At 34.2% G+C, this 20,825-nt stretch overlaps 1 protein-coding gene and 1 pseudogene across 1 annotated transcript; one reads left to right on the top strand and one right to left on the bottom strand.

Moving 5' to 3' along the window:
* Positions 1-5,438: 5,438 nt before the first annotated feature.
* Positions 5,439-6,368, bottom strand: LOC134760819 (olfactory receptor 4K2-like; annotated as a pseudogene).
* A 6,629-nt stretch (positions 6,369-12,997) lies between these two features.
* LOC100451244 (olfactory receptor 4K3-like) lies at positions 12,998-13,935 on the top strand. The gene is given in 2 exon segments (XM_002834878.4): positions 12,998-13,757; positions 13,760-13,935. Coding segments are annotated over 2 exon segments (936 nt in total).
* The last annotated feature ends 6,890 nt before the right edge of the window (positions 13,936-20,825 follow it).

The following is a 20,825-nucleotide window of genomic DNA, read 5'->3' as shown; positions in this document are numbered from 1 at the left end:
AATTTGAGGACTTCAGGGGTGGCTGGCAAAGTTCTATTTTGTGACTTGAGATGTGATTATAATGGTGTTTGCCTTGTAATATTTCATTAAGCTAAATATGTTTGTGTATTTTTCTTTACCTTGCTTTTACACTACAATAAAAAGGTTATAAAAAAATTAAAGTAATGGATATTGATGGATTGACAGAGTCTCCCTCCAATCCACCCTCTATTAGCATGTTTTCTGTTGCATAAGAATCTTGAAATCTACAAATTGATTTTTTAAGCCAAGTTTCTCTGTGCAAAGTAGATTCCACCAATTAGATGCACCAAATGAGCTTTGGAAAGCACAAGTGAGGCAGAGGGATCTACTGATATAATTGCTGCTGGTGAGCAAGATGATGATGAGATGTGAGGGAAAGCAACTGTGGCAGCCATACCTGTGTCCACTGACTATTCACCACCTTCAAGAGTGTTGAGGGTGATGAAGGAGTGGCAATGACACCAAGGCTTTTTGCCTTTTGCCCTTACATCACATTACTGGGGTAATGTGCTCTGGAACACAATAGCTCCAGTAGCAGCCTCCAATGAATGTTCCTGTAAGTCTTTGAATTATTCATAAGCATTTAATACATTGTATTAAATCTGCTTAATTTACCCAATGGTTTCTGTTTTCTTAACTGTAGGACAACCAATATAATTATATTCAAACAAGAAGAAAAAATTTAGATATAAATATATTATTATATAAAAACAAATTATTAATTAAATTGCTATTTCTAGTCTCAAACTAAAAAAAAAATTATCTCCTTTAAATTTTCTTTAACAGGTGGCAAGTGAGCAAAGGGAGAAAAATCTAGCTTTTGTTGATGGCTTCAGATTCCTAGTACAGTTAAAACGTAAAGAAAAAAGGCAAATTAACAATGGTCTTGCATTTAGTAGTCATAAAAAGGCTAATGGGGGAAAAAAACCTGGAGCCTCCAGTCTGAGAACATTTTTTAATTTAAAAAATAGGTATACATCTCCTTATATTGGCAGTGTAAATTATCAGAGTAAAAAATAAAAATGAAAATATAATATTTTAGTACATACTAGGTATTGGAATTTGTTTGTTTTACAAAAAACAAAGAGAAAAAATAAACAACATGTCAATTGAGTTATATTAGCAACAATACAGACAGAATACATCAATCAATGATCCCAGTCACATTTTCAATCTCATTTGAGTGTTGGTCGTACATACTCCAGAATAATTTGTGCATATTTACCTCATAGGTGTAACCAAGAGCATTAAAAATAATTCCAAACAACAAAGCATAACGGAAACTTATAAACTCAAAAACTATCAAGTTGCTTAGTGGATTTCATTGGCATCTCAGAGCACATGCAAGAAGTTCACATGAATTAGATTTCCCTGGCTGTTTTCTTCTCACCGTTTTTCAATTGACACATACCTCTGAAAATCAGGCAAAATAATATCAGGGAAAGAATAGGGAAATAGGAAGATTACTCCAACTCTCTCAACAAATTTTGCTATAACTGAGTTGTTTAAAAACTCACATGTAGAGAAGAGATTCACAGGTAGTTTTTTAAATTTGAAAATACTTTCATAAAGAGTCTGGATATGCACAAATAACAGCATTTTACCAAGAACTTCTATATAGTAGCATAATCCAGTGATCACATTATCCTAAACCCTTATCAATGCAGAAAAATACTTCACATAAGACAGCTCATATAATACAAAACTTTATCTATCTACTAATCCATCCATCTGCCTATCTCTTCACCTTAATAATATGAGTCAAACATCATTCTTATTCCGACAACAATTGTAATGTGAATTCATCCTAAAATCAATAAACCAATTTAATATTTATTCATTGTAAAGAAGCAATAGCATAATGATTAAGCAACAACTTGATACTTCTCTTGATTAATGACAATTGTGAACAGACAGAAAAACAAGTTTCCAGAAGCTTTAATTAATGTAAGAACCAGTGTAATTTTCTAGTGAAAGTTACTTTTAATTTTTCAAATTAATACTGACACACATATACAGACATGAATATTTATACATACATATACAGACATGAATGTTTAAAACATATAAATGAAAATTTACCTTTTAAATTAAACGAGTCAATTGTTAGCTCAAGAGACTATCAAGTCCTATAAACAAAGATATCCAGAGATTATCACCCAGAATGATACAATGACTAACATTTATTGACAACTATATGCTTTATATTATTTACTTCTTTTATGCCTCAAATAACTCTGTGGTGTAGAGACCACTATTATCTCCTTTAACATATGTAGAAACTGAGGCTAAGAGGCATTAAGTACTTAGCTTAAGTTTACACCACTAGTAGTAGAAGTAGTATTAAACACTGGTTTAAAGAAAAAAAGATACCAGAGTCTAAGACTTTTAAAACTACACATTAGACTTCAGATTCTGCAGAGCCTTTTAATGCAGGGGTGTCCAAACTTTTGGCTTCTCTGGGCCACATTGGAAGAAGAATTGTCTTGGGCCATACATAAAATACACTGATACTAAAGATAGCTGATGAGCTTTACAAAAAAATCACAAGAAAATCCCATAATGTTTTAAGAAAGCTTACGAATTTGTGTTGGGCTGAATTGAAAGCCATCTCCTGAGCCGCATGCAACCTGCAGGTCATGGGTTGGACAAGCTAGGCTTAAAGCTTATACAGTTCGAGGACACCTGTTTCAGGAAAAAAAATCAAAATAACTAATAAAAGGTTGTTAGTTTCCATTCTAGGGCCTTCGAGGAAATCCATGCAAAGGAGGAGTTATAAACCCTAAGCTTTACTAGCTTTATGGTAAATCCACCATCATTATACCATATAGTATTCTAAAAGTTTTCTTAAGCATTTTTAGAAACAAACATAATTTGTAGTTTTATTGCTATTACATATATCCAGTTCCTTCACATATTAAAATTTACACTTTGTCTGCTTTTATCTATACCTGATTTTTAACAGTTTTTCCATCTGCATTCAATTATTGTCAAGCTTCACAGCTTCCTAAACATGTAGAGGAAGATGAAGTTGCTTGTCAACAGTCTTCTTATAAATGCTCCAGAACTCCCTCAAGTGTGTTATTGCAGATAGTGCAGATCACTTAAAATTATACTTGCCTGCTTATCTTGTATTCTCTGCAGAACATTATCTCTGTCTCTGGAAACTCCGGTGGCAGCTGGCACCATCCTTACTATTGCCTAACGAGTCCATGGCCATGTCACTGCAGTTATCCTCGGTAGAACAGTGTCAACATCTTGTCTAAGAGATATATCGATAAAACCATCCACCGTGAGTCCTAAAGTCCTAACTAAGATTTTTAAGTGTTTATATAACATGCAGAGGTACCATGAATATTGACTCCTCACACTAAGCCACCAAGAAATATGATAGATTGTTCCATTTATATATGTAAGTCTTCCAAAGGCTTTCTGTAATCCTTTTTATTATCAACTATAGACCTTTACTATCAATCCAACTACTTAATCTTATTATTGACTTGCCTTATAGAGTTGTCTGCTGATCAGCTACACCTTTGAGGGTATTTTGGCAAATGTTCTTGAGTTTTAGAATTCTCCACAAAAGCACAGAAAATCAATAGCGTCTCTTCCAAAAGATTCCACAGTTTTATATTGCAAAAAGCAGCACAGTTTTGAAAATATTCCCTGGACAAATAAATATGTCAAGTAAAAGAATTATTTCTAGCATTTTTAAACACCAGCTAAAACATTCTACATAAACAAAGTCCTTGAACCTGAACATATTTGTACATATAACTGCAACCAAGAGAAAGTTCACACTCAAAACCTAAATTGGCCTATTTGTATCCCTATTTAAAATAGAATTATGCTAATCTTGTGCTTACATAAGTATGTTTTATTTTATATTAATACTGTAGATGTTATTATCTGATAATTTCAAAACTGCTCAGGCTTTAAACACAATATCACAGACTTTCAAGCTGTAAGTTTGTTCCTTATTTGCTTAGTAAATTAACGAAGAAATAAAACACAAACTGATGAAGAAAAAATACATTCCTTTTAAAACTTGGCTTAAGGTGAACATCTAAGAATTTTCTGTTTTAATTATCTTTCATAAATGATGATTAATGCATTTCATTTGTTTTCTCCATTTACTCAATCATACTAGAAAATGACAACTTGATATTATCAAATACTGTGGTTGCAACATATCTTTCCCTTTGTGGATAAAAGTTGGATCATATATAAGACACTATATTTTATCAATATCATTTAGAAAATTCTAAATAACAGTTAACTCATGAATGTTTGCCATCATTTAAAGATGATTTGCAAAGTAGGGTATACAGAATTATTTTTCCTCTTTCAATACTTGCAATTCCAGTAAGTACCAGCAGGTGGTAGTAATACTTTGTATCCATTAAAGCTAAGATTGACCCTACCAGATTTAATTATAATAGTAACAAAACCTGTTTGTGTACAAAAACATATTTATTACATTGACAGTGTATTACTAAATGCAGATTCATTATTTTTACATCCAAATATTTCAAGAAAAAAAGTAACCAAAATGGAAAGCAATATAACAGTTTAAAATGAAAGCATGGACTCCCCATAAATTCAACTGTTATAAGCTGTGTCTCTTAACTTAATTCTAGTTTTAACTTCTTAGGAATTAAGCAACCATCGTGTCTGTACAAAAAAAAGTGTACTGATCTGCAACTCATTTCATATTTTCTGATTTGCAGAATTCTCTAGCCTCTCTACTCATTCTGCATTATCAGAAAGAAATATCATGACTGTATTGCTTTGATGATGAACTAAAAGTGGTTGGTAAAGATTGCTACACTTACAGCAATTTTATGGACGTCATTAACATTCAAAATAAAATATATCTAGAGTTTTCTTTAATAGAGGAGATCACAAATTGGTTTAAATGTTAAGTAGGAGTGGCTTGGGAAAGTATGTGGAAAATCGTTGCTTCTCTGTCAGAGGCTAAGATCCTATAGCAGTATGGAGTTCCTAAGGATTATAGGAATCTCACTAGCTTGTCATACTTTAGGAGCATCTCACTAAGTGACTCAGTGGCTAACTGTGTGTAATAGTCATTATCTCCTAGTTCTGCTTTAATCTATATTTCTTCTCCTCATTCCTTGGTCCTCTTTTCCAATAAATTGATTATTGATATTGAATGTCCTAACTGGAACTGTCACTCCTGACATTTTTATAGTCTTTGTTTCTAGAATAAATTGTTTTCATTTACTTGCTTTTCTGAAATTTCAAATGTATTTTGAACACATTCACATTCATGAGAACAGTTTCAAAATGCACTGAACTTGAGCCCTCACAAATTCTTGGCAATTACAATTTGATAAGAACCCTCTAGAAAGAAGAGCCTAACACAGCATTGTGACTAATGTTCTGTGTCACAAAAACTATGAAGGTATTGCCTTATTAAAATTTAGCAATCTATTTTTCAGTTTCCTCATGGCTATCTTTACTTCTTGATTCCTAAAAGTATAGATTATTGAGTTCAGAATGGGAGTAAAGATGGTATAAAACACAGAACCTTGTCTGTGAGAAAGGTGCTTAGTGGGCACATGTAGATGAAGATGCATGGCCCAAAGAACAAGAAGACAACAATGAAATGAGCTGTACAAGTAGAAACGGCCTTAGATGATCCTCTGGAAGAATGATGCTTCACAGTAACCAGGACAATAACATATGAATTAAATAAAACAATAAAGCAGGACAACGCAATTATGCCACTTGTTGAGATCATAAAGACGCCCAGAAAATAAGTATCCACACAAGCCAACTGGAACACCACAGGAAGGTCACAGAAAAAGCTGTCTACCTCATTGGGACCACAGAACGGTAACATGAGGGCAAATATGACCTGACACATTGAATGCATGATTCCCACAATCCAGGAAGCCACCATGAGAGCAACACACACCTGGGGACTAATGACTGAAGGGGTTGCATATTGCAATATACCTATCAAAGGACATGGCCATGAGTAAGATGATCTCAGTGCCAGTGAAAAGGTGGAGAAAGAATATCTGGGTAAGGCAGCCATCAAAAGAGATGGTTTTGTGATCTGTTAGGTAATCTGTAATCATCTTTGGGGTGGCAAAAGAAGCAAGAGACATATCAATGATTGAAAGATTGGTAAGCAGGAAATACATAGGGGAGTGTAGGTAAGGGTCCACTATAACTGTGATGACTATGAGGCTGTTACCCACCATTGTTGCCACATAAAACAATGAAAACACCATAAAGAAAAACATCTGTAGTTCTCAGGAATTAGAGAGCCCCAGCAAAATAAATTCAGACATGGTAGACTTATTGGCCACATCCATTGTCTTGATTCATAGGTAGAAGCCTGTATCACAAAAAATAAAAAAGGAAAGTCAGATTCAATGGAAGCAAAAGATTCATTTCCAATTACCTACTTTCAGAAATTTTATCTTCTCTATAAAACTTATCTTGACTATTCTTTCCATCCTTCTCATTTGGTGTATTGTTTTGAATGGAAATTATGAAATATTAGAGCTTATAGCAAAATGTTCCTTAAATCATAGGTATTGAAAAGAACACTTTCTTTTCTGATACTAAATGGCAATCCAACCAAGATAATATCATTCTGAACAGACCTACCTACCTATTTGTCCATCTATTCATCTGTGTAAGTCTAACGATAACAGTAAGAACTTACTTTATGCTAACAATGTGTGAAACACACATACACATACACATTTAGTCATTTGGAATTTGTCCATAAAGGTATCCTTACAAAAACATATAAAAATTATATCACATATAAGGGCTCTTAAGCACACTATAGTGAAGTTTCAATGGACAGTTGTAGATCTTTTGTAAATTTCCAGAGATGAACTGTTAAAGTATTCCCAGATAAAGTTTGCTGTTTGAAACTCAAAAGAAATACATAGAAAGTTAGTTTTGCTGATATTCATCCAGAGAAAGAAGACTAATTTTTTACAATACAGTCATATAGACAAAGGAAAGGCATTTAGCTTCTTTTGGTCCTTTCTTTTTAATTAAAATATGAATATGCTCCTTACAAATATTTATAATTCTATGATTTAAAATTTTATATCATAAAGGATATATAACAACATTTTCATGGGAAAGTGCTCAAAGATCAATCTCTTTCATTTCACCTCTGTTTGAATTCTTCTTCTGTAAATGTCAACATACATAAACTGTTGTATTGACCTAAGCTTCATGGAATAGGGATTAGGAAATGGGAGTGGGAAGGGCAAACATTTAAAATATTTCAGTAGAACTCATTTGTAAAACACTTTTACTTACCAGATCTATAGCAGAACCAGGGCTTTAGATTATACAGTGTTAAGTAGGCTTCTGACAGAGCATAGAAGGCAATTTAGAATATAAATAAATGACCTAGTTGAATCATTAGTTGTGTACCAGCTGTGGATAAAATGGATGTTGTAGGGACATGGGAATTGAACAAGAAATCATCTTGCAACGGGATTTATTAAACAACAAAGATGGCATTATTGAGTTCACAAAGGAAAGATATTTCAAGAATCTTATGGGAGTTTACAAAGATTGTTTTCACCTGGACCTGAGAGATTCAGGGACTAGAAGTTGGGAAAGTCGTAATTTCAAAAAGCAGCAGGAAATATCAAATCAACTAATTCTAATAAGCACACTTGGTTCTCTAATGCTATATTAGAAGCAACGGAGAACAAAATCCAAACATTCATCTCTGCTTCAGGTAATTTAGAGTTATTTGGAAATATTAAACACCTATAAATAAAACAATTGGTGAAAAATACCACCAAATAAATCTCGTGTTCAGTCAGTTCTCAGAGACCATGGATGAACTGGACTTTAGTTAAAACACAAAACAAAACAAAAAAAACTGGTAATGTGCAGAATCAATCAAGCAAGTGTTCTTGCAGGAGACATGTCATGAACTTGACTCAGAATGAAAACTAAAATATTGATTGGCAGAAGAAAAAAAATGCACGTGGAGGGAAAACAGTGCAACTTATTTGCCATGAAACAGGATATTTAGTTAGCAGTTCAGAAGAACAAGAATGCCTTTCTAAAAATTTAACTTGATATAAAAGATAACGGGTCATTTTAATGTCGGGGCAGAATTACGATTATTTGAAAGCAGTATTATGTAAGCATTTATTTAGATAGTTTGGAGAAGGGAGAAGTTTAATACAGATCATTTAACGAAATGGATATAAGGAGATAATTTTGACTAAGTTACCGGAAATGTGAATGTGATTGTAATTAATTAAATGAGACATCCAAGTAACTGTCATTATGAATATTTTTATTTATTGAATACTAATAATATGATTATTAGCCTGTGCAGTCTATGTAGTAGACTGATTTTTTTTTTTTTTCAGACAGAGTTTCACTCTCGTCACCCAGCCTGGAGTGCAATGGTGCAATCTTGGCTCACTGCAACCTCTGCCACCTAGTTCAAGTGATTCTCCTGTCTCAGCCTCCAGAGTAGCTGAGATTACAGGCATGTGCCACCATGCCCTGCTAATTATATTTTCAGTAGAGGCGGGGTTTCGCCGTGTTGGCCAGGCTGGTCTCGAACTCCTGACCTCAAGTGATCAGCCCACCTCTACCTCACAAAGTGCTGGGATGAACAGTGAGCCACCATGCCCAGGCGACTGAATTTTGGAAAATCAAAATTGATTACCTTTTTGTATATGGCTCATCCCTTCAGGGACCTTCACATGCTGTGGAAGGAGTATAACCCTCACTTTATCTACTAGAACCTTGGATACATTTTATTCAATATAATGTGACTAGAAGTATCATATGCCACACATGAGCAGAAGTTTTAAAAGTCAATGCATGACTTCAGCACTGTTTATATATTTCATTTTTTAACTCATCAGGGTCTTAGGATAAATAGAATAAATACAAAGAAACATTGAGAGACAGACACACATGTGCACACACACACATACACACACACAGGAGGAATACGGAATGATGAGATATTATATGTAAATATGGAGTACCAGCCAGACCCTAGCCATTTTATACACTCCAGGTGAGGCACAAGATATGTTAGGAAAGCCATTCTGAAAGTTCCAGTACCAGCGGAGCTCCCAGGTAAATAATGCAAGTGCATGAGTCTCCTATAGACCGGAGAGTGGCACGTTACATCTTTCTATTGTCAAAGTGGTTAAGCTGAGAACTGCAGTTCCCAGAATTCTTTTCTCCATGTCTTTCTGTATTGGAGTTGTCTAAAAATAAATTTGTTTGGAATTTGAAAAGCAGCCTAAAGCACCAGCCATTACTCTCTGATCTTTGTGGCTATACAGATGCAGAGGTGCCAATAGCTTCTAGCTTGTTTTGCTCTCAGCCACTTCACTCTGTGTCCACCTTTTTCCCAACTTCTGAATTGGAGGATCAACAGAAGCCTCAGGCTGCCTGCCTGCGGATCCTCAGAAGTAGCAACTTCACAAAAATTTTTCTACAAGCAAAATTTTCTAAATTTTGCTCCTTTCGTGACCTCATTGGCTAGATGGGCTTGGTTTCTCGATTGACTGGCTATTGCTGCCTGTGATTCTGCAGCTCCCTGTTTCACGTCTTTGCTTTCCTAAGTCCTTCCACAATTGTTTAAGGTCTAATTCCTATGGTAAATGCCTTATCCCACAGTGCATGGTAGCTCTGCTTTCTAAGTTGAACTCTATTTCTTAACCTAAGTCAAAACTAACAATGTAGATAAAATCAGAGATGTTTTGATTTTATCCCTGACATTCCAACATGTCATTCCTATTGTCCTGTATCATCTCCCTCTCCTTAGAGGTAAATGAATATATATATATGTGTGTGTGTGTGTGTGTGTATACACACATATATATACATATACCTATTTAAATATATATGTGTATATTTAATATATTTAAATGTTCCTCCATGTGATTTCATTATTTTATATTCCTTCTGACATTACCTCACTGTAATATCATCTAGAGCAGGTGTTCAAGCTGCTAGAATTTTGCTGCCTGATAGAAATATTTACCATATGATAGTTGATAAGTGGTATCTCAATTAATTTCAACATATGTTCATATAAAAAGAGTTTGAGCATCTTTTATATGGATAATAGCTATTTGCACTTTTTTCCCATTTTATGCAGGGTTCTTGGTCTTTTTATTGTCTAATTTAATAGTTTTTAATGTATTGATATAACAATGCTTTGTTTTTTTATCTCTCAGTGCAAATGAGGAAATTGAGATTTATGATAATGTGGTGATGTACTCAGTATAATATAATAAAGTCTTGTACTGTGATGTAAACTCAGGCCTCCAAATCTGAGATTCAATGTTCTTTATATTACACCAGAGGCATATAATGCAGTTTCATCAAGTTATTTCTTTTCACCTTATGAATACAAGCTCTGTGAAATATAAATATTCAAAACTTTCTTCTTAATAGATAAATATTTAAGTATGGGTGGCATTTAAATTTTATTGATTGTTATTCTGATTTTTAGGAGATATTAAAATTTTGATGATTACTTCACATTCTTTACATAGTTAGAATTTATAAACCAGAATTTTTTCACGTTTCACTTTTTTCTTCCATTACTCCATAATGACTCAAGTGAATAGTACAAAATTTAAATTCTTGAACATTCACTTTATTATTTTCTGTTATCAGTTTTTTTCCAAATGGGGATACACAGGCCTTATACTCATTTGTTAATGGAGGAACTGAGAGATAACACTTGTAGTCTCATAAGTCAAATAATAGATACTATTTGTCTTGTCTTTGCTGTGGTCCGAGATATGTGTTATTCTTTATATTTTCCCAGCCAATTACATCCATGCCCTGTACATGAAAGATTTATGAGCAATCATGCATTCTGTAATTCACCTTTAAATATGGCCAAACCAACATGAAAGCTTTAATAACTCCCACTGCACTTGAACATTTGTTTATTCCCCAAGCAGCAGCTGGTCTTTTTCTTGCCATGTACTTCACAAAATTATTTCATATCAGTACAGCTGTCATAAATACAAAGATCTCAAGGACTGTGAGCCTCCTTTCCCCAGAAATTCGGCAAGGGATTCCCCTAACTTCACTGTGAAGCAATTGCCCCTGCTTTCAGGAGTTGGTTGAGGAGTATTATATTACATGTGTGGAAGGAATCTTAAAATTATCTAGATCAACACCCCAATTTTACATATGAAGACTTGGAAGCTTCAGTTGACTCAGTAAATTACTCAATCCCACACTCCTAGGACAAGATTTCCATTCCCATTTTCTGACTGTCAGGTCACTGTTATTTCTGGTACACCAATTTAAATGAGAGCTGTGCTAGAGACTTCTATTTAAATATCAGGTAGGTGAGTGCAAAAGAAATTTAAAAGTTTCTGGGATGGGTGAAGCTAGAAGAACAATGTGAAGGTTTTTTTGTTTATTTGTTTTTCAAAGGCCACAAAATTTTTAATAGAAAGCCAAAGAACAGTAGGTAGTTGAATGAGTAAATTGGATTTGGTCTTAGAAAAATTTGTTTAGAATATATAGTTACAACAGAGGTTTGAGAAGAAAAGAAAAACAAATGCTTGGATTAGTAGAAAGATGAAAAAGTTTTGTCATGAATTTTGAGTACACATCATTTCAATTGGCTTTCAGTGCACTTTGTAAATCTCAGATCTCAGTGAGACAGAGATTTCCTTAATCAGCCAAGTTACAACTTTTGAGGTGTGTTATATTACATAACTTATAAATTCATTACTATCTTCTGTCTGATCTAAACTTGTCTCAACAGTTGCTCCATGTAAACTCTGAAAACAGGAAGAGTGTTTTTTTGTTTCAAACAGCTTCTGTGAAATCAATAATTTCTAGCATTTAAAAAATGCCTGGCTTCTGGCAGCATGGTATTTAACAGTCTTTCTATTTAAAATGTACTTAGAAATGTATGAGTACTTCAGGCTTTAACCAGAACATGTTCATTAGCCTCTGAAAAATGTATGGCATTGGTGACATACATCAAATGTCATTTATAATATCTGTATAACTAAAATAAAGAACAAATAATTAGAGGTGATTTCACTTTTTTTTTTTTTTTTTTTTTTTTGAGGCAGAGTCTCACTCTGTCGCCAGGCTGGAGTGCAGTGGTGCAATCTTGGCTCACTGCAACCTCTGCCTCCCAGGTTCAAGCGATTCTCCTGCCTCAGCCTCCTGAGTAGCTGCGATTACAGGCGCATGCCACCATGCCCGGCTAATTTTTGTATTTTTAGTAGAGATGGGGTTTCACCATGTTGGTCAGGCTTGTCTTGAACTATTGACCTTGTGGTCTGCGCACCTGGGCCTCCCAAAGTGCTGGGATTACAGGTGTGAGCCACCGTGCCCGGCCATTTCACTTTTATTCTAGACAATCTCCATTAGAAAATTGAAACAGATGATGTTTCTCTGTAGCCATTTTCCTCCCCTCATGTTTGATTCCTTTTTCCTAGCCACTGCAAGAGACCAGTGCCCACACCCTTCCCACTATTGTGTTCCCACTAATAATAAGCTTTGATCCTCAAATATTCCTCGTCCGTCTTTCACCCTTCATGATGTTTGAAAAAGGTTTTCACTCCCTTTTCTTACAAAAGCCTGCTGTCAGCAAGCTGTGAAATTTTTAAAGTATTTCACAAACTGAGGAGTAAATATTTGAAACTGTTAATTTTTAATTATTTTATGAATATTTGTATTTTACTTGTAAAACAAATTGCTAAGTCATAAAAAATAGTATTTAATTGAATCATTTGAAATATCTAGAAAGGCCATTGGGAAAAATATTTGGCCACTGTGAGTCCGGAAAAGAGACAATGGGGAACTATCTGATGGTAGGCTGCCACTAAATTAGTCTATGCAAAAATCCCACTTTGAGTTTGATTGCTGTATTTTTTCCTAGTTCTCCTCCCAACTGGAAATGCTAGAGTCCTTCCAGAAATCAGAGCAAATGGCCTGGAGCAATCAGTCTGTGGTAACCGAATTCATACTACGGGGTCTGTCCAGTTCTTTAGAACTCCAGATTTTCTACTTGCTGTTTTTCTCCATAGTCTATGCTGCCACTGTGCTGGGGAACCTTCTTATTGTGGTCACCATTGCATCAGAGCCACACCTTCATTCCCCCATGTACTTTCTGCTGGGCAATCTCTCCTTCATTGACATGTCCCTGGCCTCATTTGCCACCCCCAAAGTGATTGCAGACTTCCTTAGTGAACACAAAGCCTTCTCTTTTGAAGGCTGCATGACCTGGATATTCTTCCTACATCTCTTAGGAGATGCTGAGATTGTACTGCTGATCTCCATGTCCTTTGATAGGTATGTGGCTATCTGTAAGCCTCTATGTTACCTAACAATCATGAGCCAGAGAATGTGTGTTGGGCTTGTGATACTTTCCTGGATTGTCAGCATCTTCCATGCTCTGAGTCAGTTAGCATTTACTGTGAATCTGCCCTTCTGTGGACCCAGTGAAGTAGACAGTTTCTTTCGGGACCTCCCTTTGGTGATTAAACTCGCTTGTGTTGACACATATATTCTGGGGGTGTTCATGATCCCAACCAGTGGCATGACTGCCCTGGTGTGCTTCATCCTCTTGGTTATCTCCTACACTATCATCCTGGTCACCGTTCGGCAGCATTCCTCTGGTGGATCCTCCAAAGCCCTCTCCAAGTGCAGTGCCCACTTTACTGTTGTGACCGTTTTCTTTGGCCCATGCATTTCATCTACGTGTGGCCTTTCACAAATTTCCCAATAGACAAAGTACTCTCAGTATTTTATACCATACTCACTTCCCTCTTGAATCCAGTGATCTATACCCTTAGGAATAAAGATGTCAAGTATTCCATGAGGAAACTAAGCAGCCATATCTTTAAATCTAGGAAGACTCCTTAATTTTCCTCATAGGAAAATAAAATACTTGTTCAGCATTTATCCCCCTCATTCAATTGGTCAACATATTGATGCTATTGCAAGAAATCAATTAGTTCATGGTAGAACTGTTTCTGTAATCAGCCTCAGCTGGCATGAAGTTCTGGTCATATTAATTGTTTCTTACACAACATAACATTTACTATAGAGCATTATAAAATGTATACTGAATGTTTTAGTGTGAAAGGGCCCACAGTGTCGAGTATTTTTTTTCAGATCTATTTGAATATAATTTCCTTTGAGACTTTCACATGTTTTAAGAAAGAGTAGATTTCCTCCCTATCTCTAGCAATAGTCTCTAAGAAAAAAGACAAGTATAAAAGCACCAGCACCTAGTATAGTACCCTATACACTAAAGTAGCAATAGAATGTTTATTGCTGACAAGATGCTAATGAATGTGGGTTTTTTGTAGCTCAAAATTCAGAAGGCAATAGAAGGTTTTTGGTAAGTAAAAATATTTGCCATTTAATATGTTTGTAACCCATTGTGGGTAAGAATAGGAATGTATCTTACTTATCTTTAGTCCCTACATTCCCTAGAGTGGACTTCATAGTTTTAAAACAGTATAGGAAACTCCATGCAAATTCTTATAGTCATATCTATATCTATGTGTATCTGTCTATCACATCTATCTATCTATCTATCTAAAAGATTAAAAGGAACTTAGAGTACTATACAACAAATCTCATCCACAGCCCTGTTCTACAAAGATAAAAATAAGACCCAATGATACACTAGGTTTTTCAAAATCATGCTAATTAGAGACAAAATCTACATCATTCACTTAAAAATATAGATATTTATTTCCTAAGCAGTAACAAATTGTTTTGGTGTCATGATGTTTACTGTACCATTTTTTAATCCAAAGTCACATTGTAAATAGTGGGGTTTAAAGGATCTGAGCCATTCTCCCTATGGTTAAACACAGTATTTGATGTAAGGAGTTCATTAAACAGAGGTTCCTCAACATATATATCTAATAAGTGGAGGTTTTAGAAAATACAAATCATCTAGTCAAATCTATTTATTTTACAGATGATGAAATTGAGAACCAGGGAATGATGTTACTTTCCCAAGCAAGCTATTCAATGAAAGAATCTAGCATGAAAGATGTTCTCTCTCTCTCTCTCTCTCTCTCTCTCTCCCTCTCCCTTTCCCTCTCTATTGAACTAGGGCCAGATTATCTCCAAGAGCATTTTGGTCATTGTCATTCTGAGAGCTACATGTAGAAGAAATGTTTAATGTATAAAACTGAACTATTGTAATCACTAATAATTAGCCAATTCCCTAGAATTGTCAAAATTTACATAATATTCTGAGTAATATTTCCTTAGCTTGAGTATAAATAAATACAGATGGATATTTAGATGACTGATGGATAGATTTTAAGGAGTCAAATAGATAAAATAGCCAATAAGTAAGTATATGGGCAGATAGATTAATAAGTTGATGGATGGGTGGATACATATATATACATATGGTAATATAGGTGGATAGATAATTTATCAATGATAAAGAAATGAATATACAGCTTACTATACTGACTCAATAGTTTCTATAGGTTTATATTGAGCCTGTGCCAACTGTAAATTGCCTTACTTGTTTAAAATTGCTGTAAAAGTTAAGGAAGTTGGCATAGTTAAAAAGACGTAATCTTAAAAGTGTTTCTTGTGATGAAGTACAGCCAATTCAGTTTATGAATGTGTTTAATGATTACTGGAGAGATCTAATAATGAATAAAGGTTAAACAAAAAATAGTAACAATGTTCTTTATTTATATGGCTCTCGGAACATTATAAACCTGTCCTTCTCAGTCCTTGTAATAAGACCAAATCTCTTAAGTTGGGTTGTTCATATTTTGTTTCAGTTAATAGTCGACGGTTGGTTGATTCAGGTTGAGAATATAGTATAATTGTTTCCTTATCAGGCTATGAATTTTGTGTGCCTGTTCAGCATCTTAATATATACATTACCAGAATTATAACCAAATAAATGTCATGGTTTCCATTATATTAAAGTTTGCATGTGCTGTAAAATAAAGCCATCAGTTCTAAGCCTTAGGAAAGCAAACTGGGAAATTAACCCTAAAGAAAAAATACAGATAGGTGATATAATCACCAACCTAGGAAAATTAGAGTAAAGAAGTATTCCAGTTCCCATTCTAATCCATCCATTGATGGAGTCCTCTCTTTCCCTGCCTCATATTGTCTATTGACAGTCACTTATCTGAGCATGCTCTTTAATCTTTGATTATCATAGTCACAGAAAAGCCTAACACTGAGTGCCCACAGTTCACTGTTAGAGACGTACCTAGCAAACACTTTAAGGGACTATTGAGCCTAATTTCAAGATGCTATTTCTTAAACTCCAAGAGTTGTTGGCCTAATCAAAGCTATCTGAAGTGTGGTTCTGTAGAGTCATTTAATTATTTCTTCACTTTTTCTTTTTTTAATTGACTAGATTTTTCTGTTCCTTATTTACCTCCATTGAGTTTACATGATTTTAGAAGTTGATTTCTAATTATGGTCTAATAAATGAAACCAGGAGTAAATGTAGAGAGATGTAAAAACACTTCCCATTGTGCAAAAAATTCAATGTATACATGCATAAAGAAAATTGAGATTTGTCTCAAACTGGATGAGCTTCAAACACCGAGACCTCAGCACCAAACTTCATTCCTGGCATAAAAGTTTCTTTAGTCATACTTCTCTCCCCACAGCAAATACATTGCCTCAACTTAAACAACTACTTTCCCCAGCTCATCTTAGATGCTGAGATGATAATCAGCAAAGTGCTCTTCCATATGAGATGTGGTCAGGGATTTGTGAAACTTCACTATAGGAAACTTGACAAAGAAAGAATGTGTTTGATATACCATTTTTTTCTGGTCAGTTATAATTTTGTCCCACTCTTCTTCCAGAAAATCTATTTTTAAAATAACCTTACAATATTTGTTTCAAAATTTTCAATGGTTTTAGAACTAAAATACAGTGCAGTTTTATAACATCACCCTTCAAGGTTTAATCTAAGCCCCATCTCTTCAGGGAATCTTCTTCAATTCTTTTATTGACCTCTCTGTCTTTATTTTTTTCAGAGCTAATATGTCTTACACCATTGATTTTATGCATTGAAATATATTGTTACCTAAACAATTCTTAAGACTATATTATTTCTTCTCATAGTTGATAAGCATTTTGAGAGCGGACTTTTCCCTTTCTTGTTTTTATTGTTTTGTTATTGTTGTTCAATTGTTGGCAAATTTGTTTTGTTTTGCTCTGTTTTTAGTATCTGCTATAGTATTTGATTCAGTGAACAGTTAAAGTGATGACTTGTTACACTTTTTGAAGTACAGTAATTATCTTTTTCTAAATAAATGTCCTTTTTATATTTTCCTTATTACTATTCCATTACTCTTTGAATATAAAATATAGTAATCATAGAAGCATTGAAGTGAAAAGAATTTCAGAGATTATCAAATGTTCCTGTCAAATTCTGTCATTAGCTATGGGACCTTCTGCAAGTCACTGATGTGATTAAATCTTCTCTGAGGTCCTTTCAAGCTCTAATATTCTGGTGTGTAGGATTCCTGCCTTCCAATTCATTTTGTCCAGTGGTAGTTCATGTATAAAACTTCCTAAAAGCTGATTTCTGCGGGGGTGACTGAGAGGATCCCAAATAGGAAAAGAGTGGTGAGAAAGTAAGGGAAAAAGAAGCTGATGGGATTTCTATTAATATATGAAAGACCATAAAAATAGATGGAACCATACCTGGTATCTGTGGTCCTCAGAAACCCAGTCACCAGGCCTTTACCTACCAAGGTTCTACAGAAAAGGAGGGATGCAGAGAGACATTTTCTAGTGTTTGCTTTTATGTTAATGCTAATGACCCCTAGTTTTCTAACACAGAGAAAAGCAAATATATCAACAGATGTGTTACACATTCTGCATCATGGCCATGAAAAGTGTTTTAATTGAGTAGGAAATCACAGTTCTGTGATTTCAGAGTCTGTAGGAAATGAGACCCTGATTTTATATCCCTCAAGTGGTTCTGGTGAACCTGGTTAATCACCATGTGTCTGTTAATGACACTGAGCTTTGAGAGGAAATGCCCTGAGAAGCCTCTGAGGCAAGACAACAATCTTCTTCAGGATGGAAATTAAACTGTACTAATATGTAACATATAATATTCAATATGCATCACACTCTGCCAGAGATGCTTAATTAATTATATATTAATGAATATGTTGTAATTAAGTTTGTGTGTTAAATGTTAATGGAATTCTTAACATTGTAAGAGGTGTATATTATTATTACTGTTATTATTATTATTTTGGACAGAAAAATTGAGAAAAGTTTAAGTGATTTAACTAACATTGTACCAATAATAAATTATGGAGCTAGGATTTAATCTGGACTTGCTTTCCTTTCTTCCTTCCTTCCCTCCTTCCTTGCTTCCATTTTATATTTCCAGTATGTTTTTAATAGATAACATGTTCCCATGTTTCAAAAGTCATAGTACTGTTTTAAATACTATGAATACGTAATAGTTGTATATATTTATAGGGTACATGTGATGTTTTGATACAGGCATACAAGGTATAATGATCAAATCTGGGTCACTGAGGCATCTATAACCTCAAGCATTTATCATTTCTTTGTGCTAGGAGCATTCCAGTTCAACTCTTTCAATTATTTTTAAATACACAATAAATTATAGTTAACTATAATCACCCTATTGTGTTACCGAATACTAGACCTTATTCCTTCTGTCTAACTGTATTTTTGTACCCATTAACCATATCCTCTTTATAGCTCCCTCCCCACTACCCTTCCTAGTCTCCAGTAGCCATCATTCTACTTTCTCTCTCCATGAGTTCAATTTTTTTTAGCTGAGATATGAGTGAGAAATATGAGTGAGAACATGTGATAGTTGTCCTTTCATGCCTGATTTACTTCACTTAACATGATGTCCTCCAGTTCCATCCATGCTTTGCAAATAACAGGATTTCATCATTTGTATAGCTGAAAAATATTTCACTGTGTGTGTGCACCACAGTTTAATTATCCGTTCATCCATTGATAGACACTTTGGTTGATTCCATATTTGGCTATTGTGAATAGTGCTGAAATAAACATGAGAGAGCAGATATCTCTTCAATATACTGATTTCCTTTGTTTTGGATGTATACCCAGGAATGAGATTACTGGATTATATAGTAGTACTATTTTTAGTTTTTTAAGGAACCTCTGTAATGTTCTCCATAGTGGCTGTACCAGTTTACATTCCCACTAAGAGCATACAAAGGTTCCCTTTTATCCACATCCTCACCAACATTAGTTAGGAAAAAAAAAGAAAAAAATACAATGTATGTTTCTTTAGTCAAGCTGTTCAGAAGCTGTCTATTAAGCTGACTTACACAAATATCACGTTCTCACTCATATTTGGGAGCTAAAAAAATTGAACTCATGGAGAGAATAGAATGATGGCTACTGGTGGCTGGGAAGGGTAGTGGGGAGGGAGAGATAAAGAGGATATGGCTAATGGGTACAAAAATACAGTTAGAAGGAATAAGGTCTAGTATTCGGTAGCACAATAGGGTGACTATAGTTAACAATAATTTACTGTATATTTAAAAATAATTGAAAGAGTTGAACTGGAATGCTCCTAACACAAAGAAATGATAAATGCTTGAGGTTACGGATGCCTCAGTTACCCAGATTTGATCATTACACATTGTATGCCTGTATCAAAACATCACATGTACCCCATAATATGTACAAAAAATTTCAACTTTTACGTTATATTGAGAGGGTACATGTACAGGTTTGTTTCATGGGTATATTGCATGATGCTGAAGTTTGAGGTATAAATGATCTCATCACCCAGGTAGTGAGCATAACTGACTTCTAAAATATCACTTACATTTTCTTATTATTTTACCTGACAATACTTCAGGTGTTCCTATTGCCCTGTGTAGCTGAGATTATGTCATGAATGTTGTAGATCTATGGTAAAATACTTACACATACACCTAGTTATGTGCTGCATGTCTTCCTGACTAAATTGGAAGATTTTCCAGAGCACTAGATTTTGCATTCCTTTGCATCCTCCACTACTATTGGCACAAAGTTGGTACATTATTTTTGCTGAAATTGTCATGTTCATAATTAAAAATGTAACCATATAAATAAAAAAGATATTGATAAGAAATTCTATAAAGAAAGGGTGTATATCAACTTTGATAAGAAGATAAAACTGATGCATGACATAATACTAAAATAAAAATAAGGTAATATAATAAAAAAGAAAAAATCAGAATAATATCAAAATATATAAAATTGAAAGTGTGCTTTCCATCCCTGCTATTATCTCTCCAGTTTCCCTTGCGTGTATGCATACGCATGCACAAACACACACACATCTGAATCTACTTTATTAATTTTATTTAATTTTTATTACCATATCTGTAGTTTTTTAACCAAATACAAGCAGATTCAAATATAGATTAATACTTTTTGCCTCTTATCATTTAAAATGAGTATTCGTTTTACATATCAGAACTTATTTTTCTTGTTTACTTAATAGTATGGAAGCTTTTAATATCAGTACAGAGAGTTCTAATTATTTTTACCATTTCATACTATTTCACTCTATGGATAATTTATTTAATTTGTATCTTATTGATAGGTAATGAAGTTTTCTCCTATTTATTTTATTATAGTGCCACAGTAAGTAATAGTGAACATATACCATTTCTTATGTATCCAGATGTATTTATAGAATAAATCTTCAGTAATAAGATTTTATTTCAAAAGGTATGCACATTTGTAAATAGAAAATTGCCTTTATAAGT

This window comes from Pongo abelii, chromosome 22, assembly GCF_028885655.2.
Source record: "Pongo abelii isolate AG06213 chromosome 22, NHGRI_mPonAbe1-v2.0_pri, whole genome shotgun sequence".
Lineage (NCBI taxonomy): Eukaryota > Metazoa > Chordata > Mammalia > Primates > Hominidae > Pongo > Pongo abelii.
Note: the sequence above shows the minus strand (reverse complement) of the source record. Positions and strands in the feature narration are given on the sequence as shown.